We start from the raw sequence: 25,464 nt of genomic DNA, 5'->3' as shown, positions 1-25,464 counted from the left end.
AGACACATACCCACTTTTAGGTAGAAATGTAGAACTATTGACTGTGGCAAAAGAGAGAAATTACTAATAATCCACAAAAAGCAGCCAGTAATCAACATCCATCCTGAGCTGAACTGGATGACCACATCGCAAAAGAGATGGCAAGTGAAAGTTGACATGCACACCCCACCCACACAGGAGAGTTAAAATAATAACTTACCTGGCGTTGTTTGGGGGAACGGGTAGCACTAACTGACAGCGCAGCACATTGTGTCTCAGGAACGTTCAGGTCACCATGAGGTTTGCTTGACTCACCACCAGAAGAAATGTGGGAGGTGGCCAATAGCTGACATCTCGCATGCCCAATGCCATGACCTACAGAAGGCTGCTGAACACTGTTTCTGGAAACGGTCTCTTCATCTCCTTCATCAGAGTCCGTAATAAAGACAAACTCAGCCTTGAAAAGGTCACCCTCCTGCATGTCTCCTTTGCTCATCTTATACTCTTTTGGCTGGAAAATCTTTTGGCTGCTGCCTGCGTGATAGGTGGATTCACTGTCTTGCCTGATTCCACTTTTTAAGGCCAGGTCATCAGAGACTATGGTAGACTGCAAAACACATTAAAATAAATTCTATTTTAGCTGAATATTATTTGTTTCTCCATAAAAACAGAAGGAACCTTTAGCTTGCAGCACTAGCTGGCACTATGATACCAATCTCCCAGAAGATAAGCCAAGATCTCAGGCTCCAGCCTAGGCTGGGTGAGTCCGAGAGAACAGAAGTTGCCTGTTCCATTGTTCCACTAACATGCTTTCCCACTCCCGGCACCTTCCCTCCCACCAACACACTGGCCCATACATTAACTCTGTTATAAAGGGAGACACTTGTCGCCTTTCTAGCTACATAACACAGAAATGGGAGACTCAAGTCAACACAATAGATTGGATTTGATGTTGGGAATAACATTGCAACTGGGAGGGAGGATGGGGTGCAGTCAAGCAGAATGAGCTGTGAGGCCAGCCTAAAGCAGACATGATGGGGGTGGAATTCTGACTGTGGGATCCACAAGAGCAGACAATACCACTCACAACTATCTGACAGAGAAATTTGGGGCAAAACCCATACATGGCAACAAAGGAACAAAGGACCTGAATCCAGGGCATTCTTTGGAAAGAGGAAAGAAAAGAATGTGAGGTCAGGAAGCTTTACTGTACATTTAAGGGTAAGCATTTTAGCACAAAGCACAATTGTTCTTTTTACAGCAGATAATATTCTGCTTTTTCAGTTTCTAGTATTTATCCCGGCAAGTGCTGCAGTAGTGTTATCCTTTGCATATGTCTTATGCATTGCTGAGTCATCCAATATTTGAAATGATTGCTGTATTTTGTTTCCCTGGCCTAGCAGAAGGGATCAGGCAGATGAATGGATGTATGAAATAAATCACCAGTAGGGCTTACATATGCATGCTCTGTAAGGGGCATACTACAGAATTAGATTCCCATTGGCTGCAATGGGAGTTACAGGGAAATAAGTTATTTCGAAAATCAGACCACTTATTTTGATATCTAAATTTGAGTTTGGGTGACTCGCTTGTGAAAATTTTGGCCATGCTCAGTTTGGAAAGGAGAATAAAAGGGGGTATGAAGGTCCTACTGCTGCTCAGCGTACGTGAGTACTGCCTGCATTAGAGCATACTGAAATGTGATGGATGGACACAGAACTCAGGAAAACCTGATTCTGCTTCCTGAGAGCACTGCTAGTCAGGGGTGCTGAAATGGGGCAGGATGAGGGGAGGAGGTCATGGAGCCATAGCCCCATCACTTTTAAAAGTGGGAGCCTCAGAGGAAGAGGCAGAGCAAGGATGGGACCTTGGGGAGGAAGGGGTGGAGCAAGGTCAGGCCTTGGGAAAACAGGTGGGGTGAAGGTGGGACTTCAGGAGAAGGGGCAGAGCATGTGTGGGGGCATGGTTCAGGTGCCGGTGGCCTCCCAGTTCTAGGGAGTTTCTGGCACTTCTGCTGCAAGTAGCAGCTACACAGTCAAAGGAAGGAGCAAGACACGGTCAAAGGAAGGAGCAAGTAACTAAGTGACTATTTGCAAAATGAGGATTACATTTAAACTCAACTTTCCTCAGACACGCCCATTCTCTGCCCACATTCAACCGTTTTTGTAATGCTGTGCCCTGGGGAGAAGATGTTCAAGGTGCTTGAGACTTCCATTCAGTTCAGGAACTATTCCTAGTGCTGCACACTACTTGCCCCCATGTGTAGCTTATGTTTACTTGAACTGGAGTGCCACCAAATTGCATTCCCAGCAATGTAGCATAAAAGGACTTGAAGGGACAAGACCAAAAGGAGTGTGGAAATTAATCAGAGGATCATATTTATGCTTTCAAATAACACAAGAATAAATGAAAAGCAAAGGAAATATTTCTCTATGCAGCGTAATGTGAGCCTAGGGAATTCACTATCACAGGAAATCACCAAGGCAAATGGTTTAGCAGCATTTTTAAAAATTATTTATATATGATCAAGAGGAACATTTGTAGTTATACTACCTAAATCCAAAAGTTACACAGGATATTGGTCTGCAGGAGATAAGGTGCTCACCTGCTGAAGTCAGTAAGACATGTCCTCTGTGCTGTTCAGCAGTTGCACTTCAAAGACTGTCCCAGTTAGCAAAGGATACCTGCGTCCTGTGGTACTCCCCATTTCAAGTGTAGAGCACCCATCTTAACATAGGCAGTTTCAAAACAGAAGAAACTTTAATTTTACTGCAGTATTTTTGCAGAATTAGAATAATTATGGGGACTGGCACCTTCATGTGGAGCATCCAACGGTGGCCATTGCTGAAGGCAGGATTCTGTGACTTACTATTGGTGTATTCCACTATGATAATTCGAATGTACCTATTCATGTCCCCTTTCCACCCTCATCACATCATCATGATATATCATTACATAATTGGCAGAACACATTATGGAGATGGGGAGTGGTTTACTTCAGGTATAAACTCCACCAAAGGCAAAATACCTTATTAGGCAGACCATCAGTCTGCTCCATTATAGCAACTCCCATGTTTCTATGTATATTGCATGGCTGCTTCTCTGATGGTCCTGGAATTTACACTCAAACTCCAACAGGGAAGAGGTTAAGGAGGAACAATACCAGTTCAGTGACAGTCAGGAAGACTTTTCCATACCTTTCAAGTAAATGTAAAACTATGTCAATATAAAATCCTACCCTATTTATAATTTCTTGACTGCTTTCATTGTTTGGCTCCTCTGAAGTTCTCACAAGCAGTTTACAGACATCTACAACCTGAAAGTGAGTCGGAAGTCGTCCGATAGATGGAACAAATGTGAAGGTCAAAGGTTTGGTTCCGGATTCTCCAGAGGGGACCTACAAGATACATAATGAATGTAGCTTTTAATCTTGATGGAGATTATTTTTACCAAAGAAGAAAGAGTCTGTTTAAGTCTTATGACTGATCCAATATACATCCTCATGCCTTATGCTTATTTCACTAGCTTTACTGATGGATGGGTTTTGTGTCCTAGCAATATATGTATTTTCTAATCAAATCTGAGAAAGTATATTCATAAAGGACAAAACGTTGTCTGGCTCACACCTAGTGCCACCATATTGAATCGGTACAGTTGCATTGTGGGTATCTCAGTGGTGAGTTTGGCCCACAGTTTGATGTTCCATAATTCTCCTGCATCAGCACTCCACTAGTCTGCATGTGCCACTGTATAACTCTACTGCGTTCAGCAGATTTACACCAGCCTGAACACAGGCTATGGCCAAAAAACCTTTTGCTTATGAACGGACCACAAATTTAAACAGTTGTTTTTGAAACAAGGCACCTTTAACTGTAGCAAATGACATAGAAATAGAGCTGGCAGATTAATGAAACCACAGTCATTTATCACAGGTGTCTCTTGAAACAATTACGTTGTAACTAAAATCAACACACCCAATTGGTTTACCTGTGAAAATAATTCAGGAAATAGAAGAAAACCCAAACTTGCTTCATTGTTTTTGCCACACCATTAATATGTGCAAATGACACACTTCCTAGAGTAAAAGTTGGTATGGAGCCAATGCCAACCATGGATGAGTTTGGGGATGAATTCTGCTTCCAAGAGTGTCCCAGGCAAATAGAGATTACAATATACTTCCTCCCTCACCTCCACATCAGAGCCATCCAGTCCCACAGGCCTATAGGTATATGGGAAGGTGTCAGGGTAAGCCATGGCCCCACCTCCTTCTCATCCTTTCCTGCCTGTTTGGGGTACTACACAAAGACTGTGAAGGAATAGTGCAGGCTGGGGTCAAGAGGGTGGGGCTGTTCAGTTTTTGCCTCAGCACATAATGGGAATTCCACCTAAAAGACAGCACAAGACTTCCCACAGTCCCCTCCAATCAATGAAATCCCCCTTAATAGAAGGTCCTGGTAGGCAAGTGCTGGCAGAAGAAGCCCTTGTAATGAAGCTGGTATAAAGCAGTCTTGCCAGCAGAGATTGATGAGAGGAGATGGAAACGGCCCCTCTACTGGACCTCATAGCAGATCTGGGGACAACCGTGGATCAGATTCCATTGATTCTTCCATGGGTGGGTAAGGGGTACAACCCCCATCCTCCTGATGGAAGAACATGGAAGGAATTCATGGAGTTTATCCCTAAAATCTGACTTCAGGATTGTAGTAGTTAATCTAATTTTCAGACAACATAATAATACAGGACTAAACTGAATTGAATTATGCTGTAGCATAATAGCAGCAATCTATGAGGTTTTTTCCCCTGTGGTTTTCTCATTTACAACGAAACAGAAATTTGAGCAACGTGCTACTTATTATACTCCTTTGTAATTTGCATCTGAAAGCAAGTAGCAATTTTAGGACATAAAGACGAAAAATATTCATATAACTTAAGCAAAACTAGCCTTGTAGCTGACGGGATGTTAAAAATGTTAAACACAGATTTTCAGCTAAAACAATTTAAGTAGATGTTGATTTCATGATCAGAAACCTGCCTCCAAAATCACCTACACAAGGCAATCAGATTATTTACACAGCCATAGCCCACTGGAGTTTGGTTTACAGTTTAGGATAAGAGCCTTATTCTCTAAGACACAGTCAAGAACAATTTTATATTTCTCCAGATCTAATTCTAAATGAGCAATGTTTTAAAATCTTCATAAGGTAAATACACTGACCACATGGCAGTCACCTCAATGCTTATGAACAATATGACCTCACAAGTCAAAACTGGGCCCTTTTGTTCACAAACTCATGTGAATGTGCTATACATTCTAGAATTGCTCTTTGCTTCCAGATGCAGGTTACGAAGGGATGTGGGAAAGAGAGAGCCTGAGCCCCAGCCTCAGCGAGCAAGGCTGATTGGCAATGCGTGGAAGAACAAGGCACATGACCTGTAGGCTCCTGTGGAGGAGTGAATGCTAGATACTCCTTTTCATAGGGAGCTCTGGGTGGTATTTTGCTTCAAAGAGCCACAACGCTTCTTACAGCCTTGCCTTGCCTCTGCCTTTCCCCAGTGGGTGGCCTGCGCTTCAATCTGGCCCTTGGTCTTCATGAATCAGAGATGCAATTATCAGATAGGCAGCTCCGCAATTAGTTTGCAAACAATAGAATACTTGGGCCTTGCTCCTGCGAACAGGGATACATGCAAACTATCCTGTTGATTCTGGGACTACTCGTGTGCATAAAGTTAAGCATGCGCATATTTGTTTTCAGGATCTGGTGACTAGAATGCAGTCTGGTCTGTAATCTCCACACCAAAGACTGCTGGCACTTTTCAGAACGAGTGCGTTATCATCCCTGCAGATTGCATTTCCTTAGCTCTTCTTTGTTCCACCATCTCCTTGAATAACATTTCAAGGAGTGAAAGGATAAATGTGTAAAATGATTTATAGAAACTTACAGAAAGACTCTTATCATCAGGGACTTTCCTGAGCAAATATTTATGATGGTATTTACGATCACCTTCGCTCAAGCTGGGGCATCCATCATATTAGCTAGCCATTGAGTGAGCTTTGTAAAGCTGACACCATCCATCACAATCTTTAGAGCACCTCGCTCTTCACTGCAATCTGCTGCAGGCAGCCTTTCAAATCCTCTTTTAAAAACACACAAGGATTTTTTATGGATCTGTGACTGTTCTTTACCCTTCCAACTCTAGTTAGAAGTGAAGGTACTGCAGCACCCTTGCTACCTGACACAGTTGCTAATGCTTTCCCTTGTAATCTCCCACTTGTAATGTAGTTGTTTGACACTTGATATCAGATATATTGTATGATCAGAAATGGAGGTAACATTAATATTTAATAGGGGTTATTAGTTAGTTTTCAGACTAGTAATTTTAAAGGTTCAACAAAATAGAGAGAGAATACCAAGTACACACAGAGTCAACATTTATAGAAATTTAAAAAAAAATTTAAAAACATTTTGTACAACTAAGCTCACAATCATGTATGCGCATACTTCCAAAGTGGGAATGCAAGCAAGAAGTATGAATATAAGGACTGGTGCATTATACTATGGCATCCTTTTGATATTGAATATAGCCCAGCTCAGATTCCCTGGGCCAGATTTGCCACTGGTATAGCCATTGTTTTGGTGTAAAACTGGACTAAAACACTTTTGAAGGCCTGCTTAACTTAAATACATGATGGAATTAACCATCAAAAATAATAGAAAGATAAAATTATATTTGAAAAATTAAATTTAAGAGGTTTGTGCAAGATGTTTGAGTTATGGACTAGACAGCATCCTCCAACTACTCCATGATGTCCATTCAATGCAGTTTTCTTCTTTGGAGGCGGCCATTATATTGACGCTTGTTGAATTCAACATATTTTAATTTTGTTAAAAATTAGATTGTGTCAACCTCCAATTAGAATTTCTTCCTATGTTGTACAGCCACAGGCTTGTACAGGAAGTTTCAAGGAGTCACATATTGCATAGGACAGTATGCAGTGCCACACTTCCTGTTGACAGGTTTCAGAGTAGCAGCCGTGTTAGTCTGTATTTGCAAAAAGAAAAGGAGTACTTGTGGCACCTCTGAGGCTAACAAATTTAGTTGAGCATAAGCTTTCGTGAGCTACGGCTCACTTCATCGGATGCATTCAGTGGAAAATACAGTGGGGAGATTTATATACACAGAGAACATGAAACAATGGGTGTTACCATACAGACTGTAAGGAGAGTGATCACTTAAGGTGAGCTATTACCAGCAGGAGAGCGGGGCCGGGGGGGACACCGTTTGCAGTGATAATCAAGGTGGGCCATTTCCGGCAGTTGACAAGAACATCTGAGGAACAGTGGGAGGTGGAAGGGGGGGAATAAACACGGGGAAATAGTTTACTTTGTGTAATGACCCATCCACTCCCAGTCTTTATTCAAGCCTAAATTAATTGTGTCCAGTTTGCAAATTAATTCCAATTCAGCAGTCTCTCCTTGGAATCTGTTTTTCCTGTTGATTCACTCAGACTTGCAAACAGACACAGGATCTTGAATACAACCACAATCATGCAAATCAGGCTAAGTTATACTAGCAACAGACTCAAAGATACATGATAAACAGAGCTGGTCAGATGCCCAATGTTTTTCATTGGAAAAATCTGTTTTCCAATTGAAAAATGGGTTTTCCATGGGAATTTTCAAAACACCGTGAAGAATTTCACTTCATTTATTTTTCAAAACACATTTTAAAATGAATATTTTCATTTCATTTCTATTTGAGTTAAAATGTGGCTTCAGTTTAGATTTTGGAAACAAAGATTTCAGCTTTCCATTTTTGGCTTCTAGATTTTCAGCAGGTTTCCCCTCCTGCTCTTGCTCTCCTTGTTTTTTTATTCACCTTCCACCCCACCTCAACCAGAAAAGGAAGAAGGTAAAAAAGCATGGAAATGGAAAGTAACCCACTTTGTACACTTTTTTTTTTAACTGTTCTTTCAATAAACGTTAAACACACTTTTCTGTTTTGCATTTTTTCCAGCTGAATAAGTCAAAAAAAGGTTTAAAAAAAAGTGAAGTGAAGTGAAGTGAAGTGCCAGATAGGAAGGCTAAACAGGGGACAAATATTACATACCATAAATCTAAAACCATAAATCAGGAAAGCATCTCCATTCAGGAAAGAACATAATCACCTGCTTAACTTTAGGCACTTTTGCTTCAGTTTAATTGAAGCTGATGAGACTTAAACAGGGCCCTCTAGATAAGTAGATGCTTGAGTGTTTTCCTGAATCAAGATTCATACTTCAAACTGATCCTGGAAAAGGAAAATCAAATGTTGTCTAACTTTTATTTTTTATTTTCATTGTTCATTCAAAATAATGGGGGTGACTACAAAAAAAAGGCAATAATGAGAGGAAGTGAGATGTTGCTTTTCAGAGTAAAAGAAAGAAAAAGAGTGAAAATCAAGAAATACTACAGAAATAAAATAATGAGATGGACAGAATGGTAAGACATAGAAGGAGAGGGGGAAAGGGTGAAGAAATGGGAGCAGGGCATACATAAAATAAGACACACCATTTCTAGGCAAGTGAATTTAATTAACTTATTTATATTTCCTTATTTTGCTGTACTTTCCTGGCAGACGTTCCAGATCTCTGAACGTTTGAAGGAAATGGACAGGATGGCTATTGTTGGCACTTACATAATATTTCTGTTCCCAGCTTCTCTGGAATCTATAGGTTACTAATCTGAGAAAGAGAAAATAGCTTGAAATCCATCAGAGTACATACAAAAACCTGCAGCAGACTGAGTCGAGACTCCAGAGCCCAAAAACAACGACAGAATGAATTCAATGGCCCACACAGCCAGCTGGCCTAACTCCACTGGAACCTAGGAGTTATGGCAGCAGAGAATTTGGCCTGCAATGTTTATTCAAGAAAACATTAAATAATCACTTTTTGTATTTATCTGTCCTGCTCTATTCACAATGAAATAATTGCCTAGCTTTAATTGTGCATTTTTATCTGATTTAGGCCTTTGAAGAATATCAATATTTAGCATAATCTGAATAGTTTTTTCCATGTAGCATTTCTGCTGGAAGGATCCAGGCTGCAACATGACAGAGTGCTTAGTAGTTATACAAGAAATTTATGGTAAATGATTTCCAGGGTTTCCTTTCTTTGCCCATAGTTTGCAAACAGGTTTAATGCATAATTGACATGTTCTGTTTCCCATGAGCCTGAGGATAATAAATACATCTCTGCATGAAATGTCCCTCTCTCCTTTATAATCTCTTCAAACTGCATTGCTGTGAATTAAAGTTAATCTCAGTGGCTAGTTCCCTTAAATTTCCTTCATGACTGAAGACTGTTAGCATGAAATTGACCATGTCGTTGAAGTAACAATCTTTTCCAGCTATTTGTTAAAATAATCAAGTTCAAAATTAGCAGAATGGCAGTTCACTGCCACTGTGTCAGCAAGTCTAACTATTTTAATAGCAAACATTTCCTCTTATGGGTTTTAATTTATTTAATTAAAGGAAAGAGACAGAAATACCTCAATGTCTAATAACAAAGTAACAAATATCAAAGATATGTTATTAGATACATACATATGTACAGATATGTTATTAGATATATACATTAAAACCCATAAGAGGAAATGTTTGCTATTAAAATAGTTAGACTTCCTGACACAGTAGCAGTGAACTGCCATTCTGCTATTATTTTAAACTGATTACTTTAGCAAATAGCTGGAAAAGATGGTTACACTGACAACAGTAATGAATTTCATATTAACAATCTTCAGTCGTGAAGGAAATTACAGACTAAATTTAATTCACAACAATGCAATTTGAAGAAATTAAGAGGAGACAGAGAGAGAGAGAACAAACACAGAGATTAATTTATTATCCTGATAGGGAAAGTAACAAATAACAAATATGGGAGTTAGCCAGCTGGTGAGTATTTTGGAGCACTTCTGTGTTATTGCTATTGATTAATGTTGGGGGACAAAAACAAAGCACTTTTCTGTGCTGGGAACTTGCCATTGAATTTGACAGGACTCTGGGGTGGTTTACTGGTTTGTTGTGTTTGAAATCTAGACTTTGTTGCTAATTGTCTGTGATAAGTTGCCCCGCTGTTAGGTGGGTTAATGCCTGCTTCCTTTCAGAGATCTTTAATATGATCTTTACATCATCAATCTACAATCTATCCTGGAAAACAATCCCTCACTCTCACAGACCTTGGGAGGCAGGCCAGTCCTCACTTACAGACAGCCCCCCAACCTGAAGCAAATACTCAACAGCAACTAGACACTACACCAGAGAAACACTAACCCAGGAACCAATCCCTGTAACAAACCCCACTGCCTACTCTGTCCCCATATCTACTCTAGCGACAGCATCAGAGTCATTATTCCAGCTGTGGTGGGGGCCACGTTACAAAAAGCACACAGGCTCTCAGTGGCTGGAAAAATGAAGAGAGTTAGCCAGTTTTGTTCACCAATGAAGGAAAGCCAGGAGGAAGAGAGTATTCTCCCGCACACCCTTTAACTTTCAGGTATTGTATAATAAAGTATCTGCAATGGGAAGAAAATGGCATGCTGTCCACACCACAGTTAGCTCTTCTTCTGCTCGCATCTGTGAGGGGTCCTCAACTATTTTCTAGTTCTTTAGAGACATTAATTTTCACAATGCTTTTGTAACTTCAACTGGAAGTTTGCCTGTGAGAAAACTGCACTATACTCCTACAATGCAGTGCTGTAGTTCCACCTGACCTCTCCCAGGGTAAGTCACACAATGTTCTAGGAGTGCTCTCTCATGATTTTCCATGACATAATTTTTCTTGTTTTCCTATTCTAAAAGCTACACCTACTACCTCTTAAGGAAACATAATTATCAAGTCAAGCATAGAGAACAGAAATAAATCTCTGCTTATATCTGTCATGGTCGAGAGATCAGTCCTCCAGGATGACGTTAATGAGGAACTTTAATTTAATGACAGGTTTCAGAGTAACAGCCATGTTCGTTTGTATTCGCAAAAAGAAAAGAAGTACTTGTGGCACCTTAGAGATTAAACAATTTATTTGAGCATGAGCTCACGAAATCTCATGCTCAAATAAATTGGTTAGTCTCTAAGGTGCCACAAGTACTCCTTTTAATTTAATGTTACATCAGCATGCATCAGTCATTTGCACTTTAGTTTCTAAACATGTCTCGATGCTTGGATGCCAGTAGGAGTTCACTGTAATTGCTTCTCTTTTCAGTAAAGTCAGTACCAGACCTGCATTCACTTTAGCACTGATCTCCTAACATTGCCTGCCGTGATATTCTCACTTCCAGTCATTTCACAGTGGTTACCTAATGTACCACAGCTTCCACACATGCTCAACTCCCATCAGAACGAACATCGTGATGTTTCCTATCCTTCAGTACTAGGGCCACTGGAGGATCACTGGAGGATCAGCATGATGCTACCAGTAGGGAGGAGCACTTCTTCTGAGGGAGGTGGAGTGGTTTGATACCTGGCTGAGGCAATTTTTTGAGTTTATTTTTCAGGGATTACTTTTCTATTGATTATTGGTGATATTATTAAAAATCCAATGGTAATTGTTTTAAAAAATGGGAAAGGACCCCATTTTTTAAGAAGCCAGCTCCAACTCCCCACTCTCTATGTGAAGCCCAGCACTGGCTTTGGTAAGTACACGTGTGCATGTGTGGAGAGGTGGGGGTTAGGTCACTGAAACAACAATGCGAGGCACTAGCCACGCCAGGCGTTCCCAACAGTGGTGTCATGGTGCCTCTTTTCAGGTTTCCATTTGATAGGAACTACTATGTGAACTGTTATATTTATAAATTAAAAATAATCTCACTAGCCATGTGAGGCACAGGAAACTCTCGCTAACTAGCGCTACCCTTTATTTGGCATTTGAATGTTTGCTCTAAGCATTGGGCCAAAATCATCCCTCAGCCCCAGGAAGTGCAAAGTGTATTCTTCCTCACCTGTGGAGATATCTGCAGCAGAAGAGGAGTCATCCCTGGGGGAGGGCAGACAGCAATTTCTTTGCACTAGGAATTTCACTGCGGGAGGACAGCTTTAAACAACATCAGGGGCTGTGGCAGAACAGCACTTAATTAGTGCACCTCCCAGTTCCCAACTCCCTCCTGGTCCTGTCCAGCTTTGCCCATTCTGTGGGTTGACAGGCTTGGAGTGGGACCATGGGTGCTTTGCACTACTCGTATCCTGCTCCTTTTGGACTTTTCCCACCTACGTAGCACCAGTGTGGACAGCACAGAACTTGTGTTGCTCAAGTGGGAGGGCTTTTTCACACCTCTGAGCGAGGTAAGTTCTAGCCACTTAACCAGTAGTGTAGACCTGCGCTGAGTAGATGAAATTTTTTCCTCCTCTATTACATTTCAGTGAACTTGTTGCTGAAAATGAAGCACTAATAGCATTGTTGAAAGTATGACACAGGGTGGGCAAATACTGCAAACTTCCCAAAATATCACTCTATCCAAGGTACTGACTTGAAACATCTCTACTGTCCAAGCCTCAGCCTCTTGTCAGCAAGAAGTTAATGATCATGTTGAATTGTGCCAACAAAGGAAGGGTAGGAGTGTCAGGACTTCGGGCCTGCAGATGGAGCCGGGGCCAGTTAGCTGACCCGCAACAGAACATTCTGATCAGCCAGACTCCCTGACTGGCTAAGCGGTGTCACCAGGCCTGTGCTTAAGCCCAGTGACTGCTCGATGCTGATGCCTGCAGCTGTGACTGCTTCTGTGCCTGCCTTGCTTCAGCCTTGCTTCAGCTGTCTTCCTGTCCTGCCTCAGTCTGCTTCCTGTTCTGGTTCCTGACTCTCGCTCCAATCCTTGGCTCGAGTCCTGCTCCAACCATTAGGCCTGACTGCCCATGCCTCGTTCAGGAGAAGGATGACATCACAGATTGCCTTGTCCTGTATATCTTACTGAGGCAAAATTCCAATCAAAACAAAGGCAGTTTTGCCTCTAGTTAAGAACTGCTAACTCAGGCCCCAAATTCATTCTCACCTATCCTGTTTTGCTGAAGTTAAAAGGCAAATTCCACCCTTGTACATAAAAGAGAAAAGGTGCAGTCACACACAAGTTGGTTGTTACCGTCTATACCGTAGGCACTACTTTCATTTGTCCCCCACCTGCACCTCTGCTCTCATTTTAGTCTTACTGTCTCCTCTTCCCTATGAGCATCCCTCATTCTGTCAACCCACTGCTCCCTTTTGCTTTAATTTACTTTCACTGCAGCTGATACAATAAGGTAAAATTTATTTATTTATGTGGAATTTTTCATGTTTTGGTTAAAAAAAGTTTTCAAAAAAAATGGTTTGAGGATTTGGGGGCTTTGATAAAAACTTGAAAAATGTGGACAAGTTTCTGTTTCCTCAAAAAGTAACTTTTTGCCAAACAAAAAAACAAAAAAACCCTGATAAAAATATTCAGGTAGCTCTGTGCTCTGCCCCTCCTATGCTTCAAACTTTCTCCTTGTCCTCATCTACAAACTACTCATTTACACTGCTTTCAATCCCTCCTTAAAACACCATCTTTTCAACAGATATCTCCTCTTTTCCTCTAAACTGCAGACCTTTGTGCCATGCTTTATATTTGGGCATCTTATTAAGGTTCATGGGGCAGAGAACCAATGTATATAAAGAGCTGTATACAATTACAACAGTATAGCTTGGATTTTCAAAGGAGTCTCAAGGCTTGTCTACAGGGTGAGTTATTCATGATTAAACCCATGATTAGTTCCAGAATAAGAGTGATTTATTCCAAATTATCTTAATTCAGTGGATTAAACCACCAGGCAAAGCATCAATTGTATGACCAGAGTCTAAGGGTCTGCCCAGCCTTCCACCACATAACCAGGCACAATGGGTGCCTGATATAACCATCTACCACTGATACTTGGTCTTACAAAACAGAAATCCATGTATTACAGAGTACAACTGAGCCCTAAAGGTGTTCTCATTGACACTATTTCAGACTAATGAAACATTTTGTGAAATACCAGAGATTAAATTCTTTGGTCCTTAACTGAGCACAAATGAAGTAAATTGGGACTTTGTTCTATTAAGGACTGCAGCCAGATGTAATTAACAATAGATTTAAAACCAGATTTTTTACACTAAGAACAATAATCTCAAAATATTTACTGCATAACAAAACCCGATATCAATCCTTCAGTCAACTCTACAAGGTATTTTACAAAGATGCAATGTAGCACTCTCTAAAAAAAAAAATCTTCTTACCCTTTCTGTGCTAAGGAAACTCAGTGGACTGGTGACTTTTATGTCTCTTTTTCCAAATTGCTGTTCATGATGTGTAGGATGCAGCTTGGGGTGGGGGGGAAAAGACAGGTTTTAAACAACAATATGACTATGTATGATAGATTGAAGGAGAGATGATATTTTTCACTGTTCAGCAATAATTTCTAGAGGGACTTCTAGCAAGATATTTTCTGAATAGGTGTGTGTGGGCCTAAAAGAATTTTGGATACAAAGAGACATTGTTCAAGCACTCAACTACTAAAATGTAACATGGTAAAGATGAAATTATTGCTTGCTTCTTCAATACGTTTACAGGGAGCTGAGGGTGTCAGCATATGATTTCCATTTCTTCTTTGGTTGGGCTAATCATTAAAAGTAGTTGGTTTTTAAACACTTGATATTTCATTTGAATTGTAAAGTTAACGTCCCTACATGCCAAATATACTGTATGTATATGGGTGCTGCCACAGAAGTAATACATCCTAAATGGATTCATTTGGGGTATGGATTTACTTATTTATAAGAACAGCTGTACATGTTGTGTACATTCTACTAAATGTTCTTTTAATATGAAAGTGATTGTGTTTGAAATTTTCAGTTGTTTATTCCAAACTTCACTTGGCCTCATTGGAAAAGATATATTTTCTGTTTTGCAAACTGCTTCAATCAGTCCACTACACATAGTCATGCTCCATTCCCCAAATGTTTTAGAGTGTGGGAGAGAGCACAGAAATAGAGTTTCAAGAAGTTGATTGTATATTTCGCACTGAGAAAAACAATATAATTAGTAGTGGAAGGTTGTGTAGATACAAAACTGGGCACCAGGCAAGTGGGATTCTATTCTCAGCTCCGCCATAGACTTCCTGTGTGACCCTGGGCAAGTCACTGGACCCTTATCTACCCTAAAGTATTTTGTCGTGCAGGCATAATTGTACCTCCCTAGCATGCCTATAATTCACTAGGTGTCCACCAGCAAAATTCTTTGCAATGGTACACAAGTATTCACCCTGTTGTAGTACTTGCACTTGCTCTGAAGATGACAGCATGTCATATTGATGTTGTGTAGTAGTCTGTTGATAGGAGAAGTCCTTTTATTTGAAGCAGTGGGTAAGAGACAAATATGAGCCTTTACAAAGGCACCAGAAAAGGAAGTTGTGAAACTCAGCATTTCATACACAGTTGTCTCCAATCACCCAATGTTCTTATCCAGTTCTGAAAAGCAGCTCCTTTGTGGGTCAAGTAGAATGTTGTAAAGACAAGAACAACATTGTGCATCTGGAACCCATCTCATCTAGATTATAGTTAAAGTAGTATGGTTGTTGTTTCCCTGAATGGATCAAAATTCAGTGTTATTTATCAGAGAATCAAAGTTTCTTTACTTATTTTGGGCTTTGGGCTAGCACATCTGTAAATACTATTACCCAAACAGGATGTTAACATAAGCTAATCAAAATTATGACTGTTTTAAAAAAGTGACAGAATCCCCCTTTGAAATGATCAATAATCTGTCACTGTCATTTGATTTCATATTCAGAGTGGCAGCTATATTTTGCAGTTTAAGGATATAAACAATTCAGAGAAAAATTATTTTGTAAGTGGCAAAAATAACACAAATATTAACACAGCATTTACTCCCTGTGTATTTGAGCTTTAATTGACAGTTTTAAAACCAGTGATAGATGCAAATTATGGGCAACTCTATCTGGTAGCACTAGATAAGAAACCATTTAGAATTTATTGTCAGAACTGCCATTCTAGGGGATTTTTTTTCTTTAATAAACGTTGGCATCAATTTAAAAAACCCTTTCAACTTCCAAATTTCCCACACTATACAGAAATCCATCCTGTACTATTAAAGGTGTTTCTGATATCAGCTATCTATTCTATACTGGTGCTTATAGTGTCCTCATCCCCACGTATCTCAATGCCTTCCAGCAGTGCATTAAGAAATGAAAAACATCTGTGAAGCGTGGTTCATTCTTTCTCTCATCCTCTCCCCCAGGGAGAAAACTGCGTGTACAGGGGAGTGTTTTTATTGGGTTGGGGGAGTTGGTTTATGGGGGGCTCTTTGTTTGTTTTAAATTATAGATACATCTTGCTGTGTATTAGCAAAGGCCAAAGAAGTACACCTTGCACTAGGAGTGAAAGGTGGTAAGGTTTGCCATGATTCTTAAGTTTTATAGGAGTTTGTTACACAGCCGTCTACTGCCATCAGTGAAAGCTCTGTTTCCTTTACCCTAGCAGCAGGCAGCTCCATTGGGCATAAGGATATGACCACATTGCAACTGGGGGATGTAATTATACCACATGTAGACATACCTGAGCTAGCTTTAATCTAGCTAGCTTGGGTACCACAGCAGTTGATGCCATGGCAGCATGTACTTCTGTGGGGCTAGCAGCCCAAGTAACTACCCAGCGGTCAAGGCAGGCTTGTGCAGACTTTTTTAATTTCCATGTACTTAAAGTATTACAGCACAAACCATTTGAATTTCAGGAGACAGTCTAGATAACTCCCGTGTTACTCCCCCACTCAATTTTTTGACAAGTGAGAAGATTTAAGGATGAGAAACAGATTTGGCCTACAATAAATTCTCCTTCCTACTACGGTTCAGTAAATAACTTTCTCTAAGATTCCCAAAGACTGTATAAGTTTGATGATGATGATGAAGGAATCCCAAGTGTTTTTAATAAAGTTTCTACATCTGTAGGGATAAAGCACCCTGTAAGCTGTGAGCTTCATTATCAATGTGTTGTGAAACAGCTTCAAAAGATTTACAGAAAAAAAAGTGAACCGAGGCTAAAACTATAAATAAATATGGGCTAAAAAAGGTGTATGAGTCATCCCTGTAGGAACGCACTAACTGTAATTTATTTGTGATAAAACCTGATTTTACTCATTTGTGTTTTGTGCATGTCACTATAAAAATCCCAGCTTTCCCTCCCCCCACCACCACTGAAGGGCATGGGTTTATTGTTTGCACTGATGCAGTTAAATTCTTCCTATTTCTATGGTAATGATTTTACATTCCTTCTGATGACACCTGTTTCCTCAGAAAGGCCCGGTGACTGGGATGTCAGGGCTCAAGCTTGCAGCAGCATACCGGGACTGCTCAAATGCATAAAGTCAAGCACATGCACAAGTGTTTGCAGCATCAAACCATTAACCTTTCTGCAGAGGCTTTTCTCTTCTTTTCAAAGGGCATTTAATCAAAAAATGAGCTCATTCAGGCTCCCTTGGAGCAGTTGCAGTCTAACCTTATGTCAGCCAGTCTTAACAGCCTAGCCACCACTTTCTTAGGTTCCCTGCAAGTGATCAAATGCCCTCTGCTAAGGATCCTGCCGAAGTTAGAACTTGGGGGGAATCATGTTTGAAAGCAAAGGGAATGAAGCAGGATATTTTTGGAAATGACAGATAAGCCCTACTGTACTGAGTAATTATCTTCCTGTACTGAGTACTTATTTTCCCTCTGTTTCCCAGTTAAAATCCCTGGAACTCTGTTGACATACTGGTAGCTTACAACATTTTAAAATAAATGAAAAGTTGCTTTTAATTTAAATGGGACAACAGAAGTGTAGAGCCTGTTGGAGGAGTACTGCCTTGACTGACGCTGCGGTGCCCATGTCATCAGGGAATCTCATGCCTTTGCAATACACACAGCAGCTACTTGGTCACTGAGCACTACCCATGGTATCATTACCTCCGCAGACCTTGAGGGGCAGGGGGTGGTTGGCAACATCAGAGTGTCAGTCCACAGAGAAGATAGGGAGGATCTCCAATGGACAACCCATCAGTTGTGACAGGTTTCAGAGTAACAGCCGTGTTAGTCTGTATTCGCAAAAAGAAAAGGAGAACTTGTGGCACCTTAGAGACTAACCAATTTATTTGAGCATGAGCTTTCGTGAGCTACAGCTCACTTCATCAGATGCATGCCGTGGAAACTGCAGCAGACTTTATATATACACAGAGAATATGAAAAAATACCTCCTCCCACCCCATTGTCCAGCTGGTAATAGCTTATCTAAAGTGATCATCAGGTGGGCCATTTCCAGCACAAATCCAGGTTTTCTCACCCTCCACCCCCCCACACACAAATTCACTCTCCTGCTTGTGAAGAACTGTAAAAGGACACCTTTCGCTCTGCTCTCCCAGCTGACAGGTCCCTCAATGTAGGATACAGTGATTGAGATAGCAGAAGGGCCCGAATTAACAAGTCACTACTATACAAATGAGGGCTGGAGGTGGAGTGCTTACAGTGAGGGTTCCCTGTCTTTGTCTTGGACCTCCACACTTCACACACCATAAAGAGTATGAGGAACCCATTCAGGTACTGTTGGATTTCAAAAACTGGTTTTATCACCTATATTTATCACAAACATTCAAGGTTTTGCAACCTATATACACACTGCTTCTCTGACAGGGCTTGGGTGGTCTCTTCAGAGTAGGATGAGGAACCCCACCATTGGGCTCCCAAATTACTCACTTCCTACAGTTTGGTATGGACTTTCTCCATTGGTTCATTAGAGCCTGAATATGCTGCCCTCCAGATCCCTCTACAACTTCTCTCTACTCCATGCTTTCTGGAAGGAGTGTGTGCAGGGGGATGAAAGAGAGGAGAGACAGGGAAGAGCTTCATGGATGAGAGAGGATGTCGGGGAGGAGTTTTTAGACCCCAATCCTGCAAATATCTCTGGGTGTGAGCAGACCCCTGCTTTCATCTGGACTCCGCATAAAACCAGTTGGGGTTGGTTCATGAAGAAGCTGCAGATTAGTTTCTGTGGTGCTCCAGATTGTGGTTCAACTTGTTGTTATGCAGTTTCTGGATGAATTCATTTTAAAAAATCAAAATAAATAAATGTGTATTAATGGTATGCTAGAGAATGAACATTATAAACAGGGGAACTTAGTTAATTGTGTATATTATAACTGAATATATGAAAAATACATTACTTTCTATAAGTACAAGTTAAGACCTTGATCCTGCAAGGAAAATACCAATTCATGTCAATAGACCAGATACTAAATGACCGGCCCTTCTCCAACCCTTGCAGTTCTGTGAATGAGCAACCTCAAAGGTTTGGACATTTAGTCTAATTCTGAATAAGCCCCCAAAGATTTGGATTTTTAGCTGAAGTTTAGCCAAGCTATCTAAATCTCTTCGATGTTCAAGAAGCCAAAGGCTTCCTTGCAAGATTTCCTACTCTTCTTACTTCCAGTCAGACCACAAATACCACAAGAACACGCTGTCTCACTTCAGATTCTCTTGCAGAACAAGGCTCATATTACATAAACACGTGAAAAATAAAACTATTGCTCAGCCCTGAATATTGTGCATACTTAAATACTATGGGTAGAGTGACCATATTTCCCTATGCTGAATATGGGACACCTGGTAAAATTACTCATATTCAGTGAGTCCGCTGGCAATCAATCAATCAGAACTATGCAGTACAAACGTTCAAATTAACATCAAGTTGATTGAGACCTTGTTAAAAAGAAATACTGCAGATCTGGATTCTTTTTATTTACCTTCTTATCTTTAAGGTTCACATGGGGAGAGATAATGCACACACACTCCCATACACCTCTCTCACACTGGGTAGGTAACTGACCAACCTGACTCTCCCCGCCCTGTGCTCTCTGTCCTCCATGCCTGGCTGGGCCCCTGGGACAGACCTGCCTCTCCTGGTGCCTGGCACCACATCTTCCCGAGGCAACTAACGGCAGGGGTGGGAAGCATGCAGGGTCACATGCCCCCTCCCCAGATTTCTGCCAGGGTTCACACCAGAATGTGGTCAGCAGCAGCCTTTCAGCACTGTGTGGGAGGGAAGGGATGGGAGCTGCTTCCAGCCACAGGGGTGGAGAGGGGATGACCTGGCCCATGTCTTTGCAGAGCTTATCTCTTCCCATCCCTCCATCCCCCTCCTCCGCTTCCCTGTGGCTGGAAGCAGCTTGTCCCTTCCTGCCCACACAGTGTCAAAAAGCAGCTAACACCTCCAGGCTGCTGCTGGCCACCGACATAACCCAACCACCTCCTGTCCCCTGGCTACAGCATGGGCAGGAAGGGGTAAAGCCCTAAGGACGAATTGTGCACCAGGACCCAGAGAACCTGACTGCAAGGGCTTCAGCGAACCTGGTCAGAGAGGTGGCTCAGCAGGGATGGGTGCCTAGGGGACTGAGAAGACTGTCGCTCCCTGGGGACAGGACCTAGGGCGGGGTGGAGGGGTAGGTGAAGAGGGTGCTAAGCCCCTGCCCAGGGAGCTGCTGTGGATTCTGCAGGGTTGGGACGTGAACAGGCTGGAAGTTGCTTCCTCCCATCCCTCCAGAGCTTAACTGAGGAGTGGAGAGGCTTCCCCGTGCCAGTGCTGTGCAGGGCTTTGGCACATGCAGGGTTCGGTTCCCCCTGGCCAGAGCCCTGGGCCAGAAGGTCTTGGGCTTTCCTGGTGCACCGGCCCAGCCAGAGGCAGTGAGGGAAGGAAGGAGCCTGCCAGCCAGGGTGCTGGTGAGCTGAGTGCTCTGAGCAGGGGCTGGTTCTCTGCACTGCGTTGGGAGAGGGACGTGCCCTGCCGGGGGGGATATGAACAAGTAGTGGGGTGGGGGTGAAGGGGCAAAGCAGGGAGAGGACAGCAAGAGGGAGAACAGGCAAAGGGCCAATAGGTGGGCACCAGAGGCAACACATAACCGGCTGCTGCCTGGTGCCTGCCCACACTCACCAGCCACTGCAGCTCACAGCATAAAGACAGTGCCGGCCAGAAACGGAATGGGGGACAAGGCCCTGCTGGCCAATAGCCGGCCTGCAGCAGGGGCTGCACTGATGGACCAGCAGGGGGAGGGCCGCCCCCGCACACTGCAGCTTTACCCTGCCATCAGCCTTGCACACCCACCCCCATCATCGGCCACTGGACCCCCCGACTCAGTGCTGGCAGGCAGGCGGCTGGTGAGCAGGGATCCGGCTAGCAGCAGGACCTGCCAGTACTGATGACTGGGAGACAGAAAATATGGGACAATTTGCCCATTTTTAAGAAAAAGTTGGGACATCTGCAGGAGGGCTTAAATAGGGGATTGTCCATTTAAAAACGGGATGTCTGGTAACCTTAACTATGGGTGAAATCCTGGCTCTGCCAACGTCAATGGGAGTTTTGACATCTATGTCAATGGGATCAGAATTTCATTCTGTAAACAATAATACATTTACATGGCAATCATTTTTAAGATTCTTCAATAACAGTGCTTTATAAAGCTTGCTCTCTCTCCAGGAAGCCAAATTAAATTGCATTTCAATAACTAGAAGAGCCCCAGTACTGCCCTTGCCCCCTGACATCAATGGGGCTCTGTCTGGGCACAGCAGTCCACCCACACACTACACGTTGCAAGTCTAGGACAAAGTCTGCAATGTAAAATAACAAAAGCAAAGAAAATCAAAGATAACTCTGTCATGCAGTAATATACTACAGTGGGTTTTATTCAGCATCAAGTAGCTGCATAAACTTTAAATCTCTATCCTTTTGAGGTCCATGTTAGAATACCTGCCACACAGGGGCAAACTTAAAAAGTCTATTTTTGCTAATACTCTCTTGTGTTGTATCTGATATATAGGAACAGATAGACACTTTCAACTCTCTGATCAGACTCCTCACATTGCTTAATTCTTTCAAGCTGAAATTCATCCTTATGCAGAGGGCCAGCATGAGGTCTATGAAACACTTAAATCTGCAAAAGCAGAGCTTCAAGGACTTGTCTTCTCATGCTTGTCTTCTGCACAGGACTGAATTTCACCCCTAGTGACTAATGGTATGTGACTCTAAAAAAGGGAGTATAAAGATTTGGAATGGCTCCGAGGCGCATCCAATAGTAGACCAAGCATTTCATGTGAGAGTAAATGTTACAATCTATCTGAATAGCAGTGAGGAATAGGGAAGGGAAACAGAGCTAGTCAACGTAGCAATCAATATTTGTTCTGTCCATTGCCTATAATTCATTTTTTTCCAAAGGAGTTTGTACAGTACCTATTTCTGTTAAAAATATTTAATATCTTAACAACCTGAAGACCATTAAAAGTAGAGCATTCTGATGAGTAATAAGCCTCTAGAGTAAGAAAACTCAAATGAAGAACACTTACTGAGGAAGCAAGGAAAGATACATTCTGAAATAAGTTCACATTAATGGTGCTGCACTAATGTGTTCACTTGACAAAATAACAGAAATGCCTACTAGAAATGTGCAGTTACAAAGCATCTAGGGTAGAATTTTCAAAAGCAACTAAGCACTAGATCCAGAAAGAGATTTAAGTGCCTCAGTCTCACTTTAGGTGCCTAAATCCAAACTTTAAACCATGTAAACCCCCACTTAGTTGCTGCCTAACCCTGTAGAGGCCTGTAACCATGCCTTTGTGGGACACAACTGAGAATGCCCTATTTCTCAGCAGTTTGTCCTGAATTTGGCAACCAAACCCCAAAACTGGTGGTTATTCTTCCATAAGATATGCCAAACCAGCAACAAAAGTAACTTCTATTTCACCACACTGGCTAACAAGAAGTCATAAAAGTCATTTCCTTTGACATTCCAGTCCTTGTATCACTTGTATCTTGATAGAGGTATATAAAATCTTGAGTGGTGTGGAGAAAGTGAATAAGGAAAAAAGTTATTTACTTGTTCCCATAATATAAGAACTAGGGGCCACTAAATGAAATTAGTGGGCAGCAGGTTTAAAACAAATAAAAGGAAGTTCTTCTTCACACAGCGCAGTCAACCTGTGGAACTCCTTGCCTGAGGAGGTTGTGAAGGCTAGGACTATAACAGGGTTTAAAAGAGAACAAGATAAATTCATGGAGGTTAAGTCCATTAATGGCCAGGATGGGTAAGGAATGGTGTCCCTAGCCTCTGTTTGTCAGAGGGTGGAGATAGATGGCAGGAGAGAGACCACTTGATCATTACCTGTTAGGTTCACTCCCTCTGGGGAACCTGGCATTGGCCACTGACTGTAGACAGGAAACTGGGCTGGATGAACCTTTGGTCTGACCCAGTATGGTCATTCTTATGTTCACCACCAAAAGCACTGGGTTTAAATATGAGTGGTTCTTTAAAACCAATCTCTTCAAAAAAAAAAAAAAAAAAAAAAAGGTTCTTCTGATCCCAAAACACCAGTCAAGTCTCTGGCAGCTTCCAAATCATTGGAAGGTCCTCAGTCCATTGCGTAGACTGCTCTCATTAGTATCGTCCATAGTCCAGAGGTTTGAGCTGGAAAGACTCATAGATATTAAGGTCAGAAGGGACCATTATGATCATCTAGTCTGACCTCCTGCACAATGCACCTCTCACCCACCCACTCCTGCAATAAACCTCTCACCTATATCTGAGCTATTGAAGTCCTCAAATCATGGTTTAAAGACTTCAAAGTGCAGAGAATCCTCCAGCAAGTGACCCATGCCCCCTGCTGCAGAGGAAGGCAAAAAAATCCCAAGGCCTCTTCCAACCTGCCCTGGAGAAAAATTCCTTCCTGACCCCAAATATGGCGATCAGCTGAACCCTGAGCATGTGGGCAAGACTCACCAGCCAGATACCCAGGAAAGAATTCTCTGTAGTAACTCAGATCCCACCCCATCTAACATTCCATCACAGGCCATTGGGCCTATTTACCATGAATAGTTAACGATCAATTAATTGCCAAAATCATGTTATCCCATCATACCATCTCCTCCATAAACTTATCGAGTTTAATCTTGAAGCCAGATAGGTCTTTTGCCCCCACTGCTTCCCTTGGAAGGCTGTTCCAGAACTTCACTCCTCTGATGGTTAGAAACCTTCGTCTAATTTCAAGTCTCAGCTTCCTGATGGCCAGTTTATATCCATTTGTTCTTGTGTCCACATTGGTACTGAGCTTAAATAATTCCTCTCCCTCTCTGGTATTTATCCTCTGATATATTTATAGAGAGTAATCATATCTCCCCTCAGCCTTCTTTTGATTAGACTAAACAAGCCAAGCTCCTTGAGTTTCCTTTCATAAGGCACGTTTTTCATTCCTCGGATCATCCTAGTAGCCCTTCTCTGTACCTGTTCCAGTTTGAATTCATCCTTCTTAAACACGGGAAACCAGAACTGCACACAATTTTCTATATGAGGTCTCACCAGTGCCTTGTATAACGGTACTAACACCTCCTTATCTCTACTGAAAATACCTCGCCTGATGTACCCCAAGACCGCATTGGCTTTTTTTACAGCCACATTACATTGGCGGCTCATAGTCATCCTGTGGCCAACCAATACTCCAAGGTCCTTCTCCTCCTCCATTACTTCTAATTGATGCGTCCCCAGCTTATAACTAAAATTCTTGTTATTAACCCCTAAATGCATGACCTTACACTTCTCACTATTAAATTTAATCCTATTACTATTACTCCAGTTTACAAGGTCATCCAGATCCTCCTGTATGATATTTTGGTCCTTGTCTAAATTGGCAATACCTCCCAGCTTTGTATCATCCGCAAACTTTATTAGCACACTCCCACGTTTTGTGCCAAGGTCAGTAATAAAAAGATTAAATAAGATTCGTCCCAAAACCAATCCCCGAGGAACTCCACTGGTAACCTCCCTCCAGCCTGACAGTTCACCTTTCAGTATGACCCACTGTAGTCTCCTCTTTAACCAATTCCTTATCCACCTTTCAATTTTCATATTGATCCCCATCTTTTCCAATTTAACTAATAATTTATCAAAGCGTAGACATACCCTACATTTCCACCAGTAAGGTCCCCTCAAGCATGCATGAGCAAAGTTGCCTAAGCCCTCATGCCACCAAGCTGCTTGACACTAAATCCCTGGTGGGATTCTCAAACTAAGTGTTCTCGCACCGGTGGGCCCAGTCCATTAGGCATTCTCAGAGGCTGCCGAAGGGTACACCTACTGAATCAGGCCACACACAAAACATGATGGTGATGCCGCCACTCCCTTATACTCTATCGCACAGTAGTAGTGGTGATACTGCCCCACTTTTATCCTATCGCTCAGTGGTGAGAGCATTCATCTGGGATGTGAGAAATATGGATTCAAGTCCCCAATATGGGTTCAAGTCCCCAGCTGGCCCACAAGTTTGGAAGGCCTCTGGTCCCCAATATGGGGCAGTCTGTACTGAGATGGCCCCAGCGTCATTGACCCTGGGAGCCAGTCCCAGGACTTCCAGCATCCTGGCTCTGCAGCAGAGAATCTGGAAGTCCTGAG

The 25,464-nt window shown here is 42.1% G+C and overlaps 1 protein-coding gene across 1 annotated transcript in view; it reads right to left on the bottom strand.

Moving 5' to 3' along the window:
* Window positions 1–25,464, bottom strand: part of MLIP (muscular LMNA interacting protein) — a 169,803-nt gene that overhangs the window by 99,989 nt on the left and 44,350 nt on the right. Inside the window, exons 2-4 of the mRNA XM_073335117.1 lie at window positions 14,235–14,318; window positions 3,218–3,376; window positions 200–586 (exon numbers count right to left, since the gene is read on the bottom strand). Coding sequence (XP_073191218.1) covers window positions 200–586; window positions 3,218–3,376; window positions 14,235–14,318 — 630 coding nt within the window. The remainder of the gene's footprint in view (window positions 1–199; window positions 587–3,217; window positions 3,377–14,234; window positions 14,319–25,464) is intronic.

This window comes from Lepidochelys kempii, chromosome 3 (genome assembly GCF_965140265.1).
Source record: "Lepidochelys kempii isolate rLepKem1 chromosome 3, rLepKem1.hap2, whole genome shotgun sequence".
NCBI lineage: Eukaryota > Metazoa > Chordata > Testudines > Cheloniidae > Lepidochelys > Lepidochelys kempii.
Note: the sequence above shows the minus strand (reverse complement) of the source record. Positions and strands in the feature narration are given on the sequence as shown.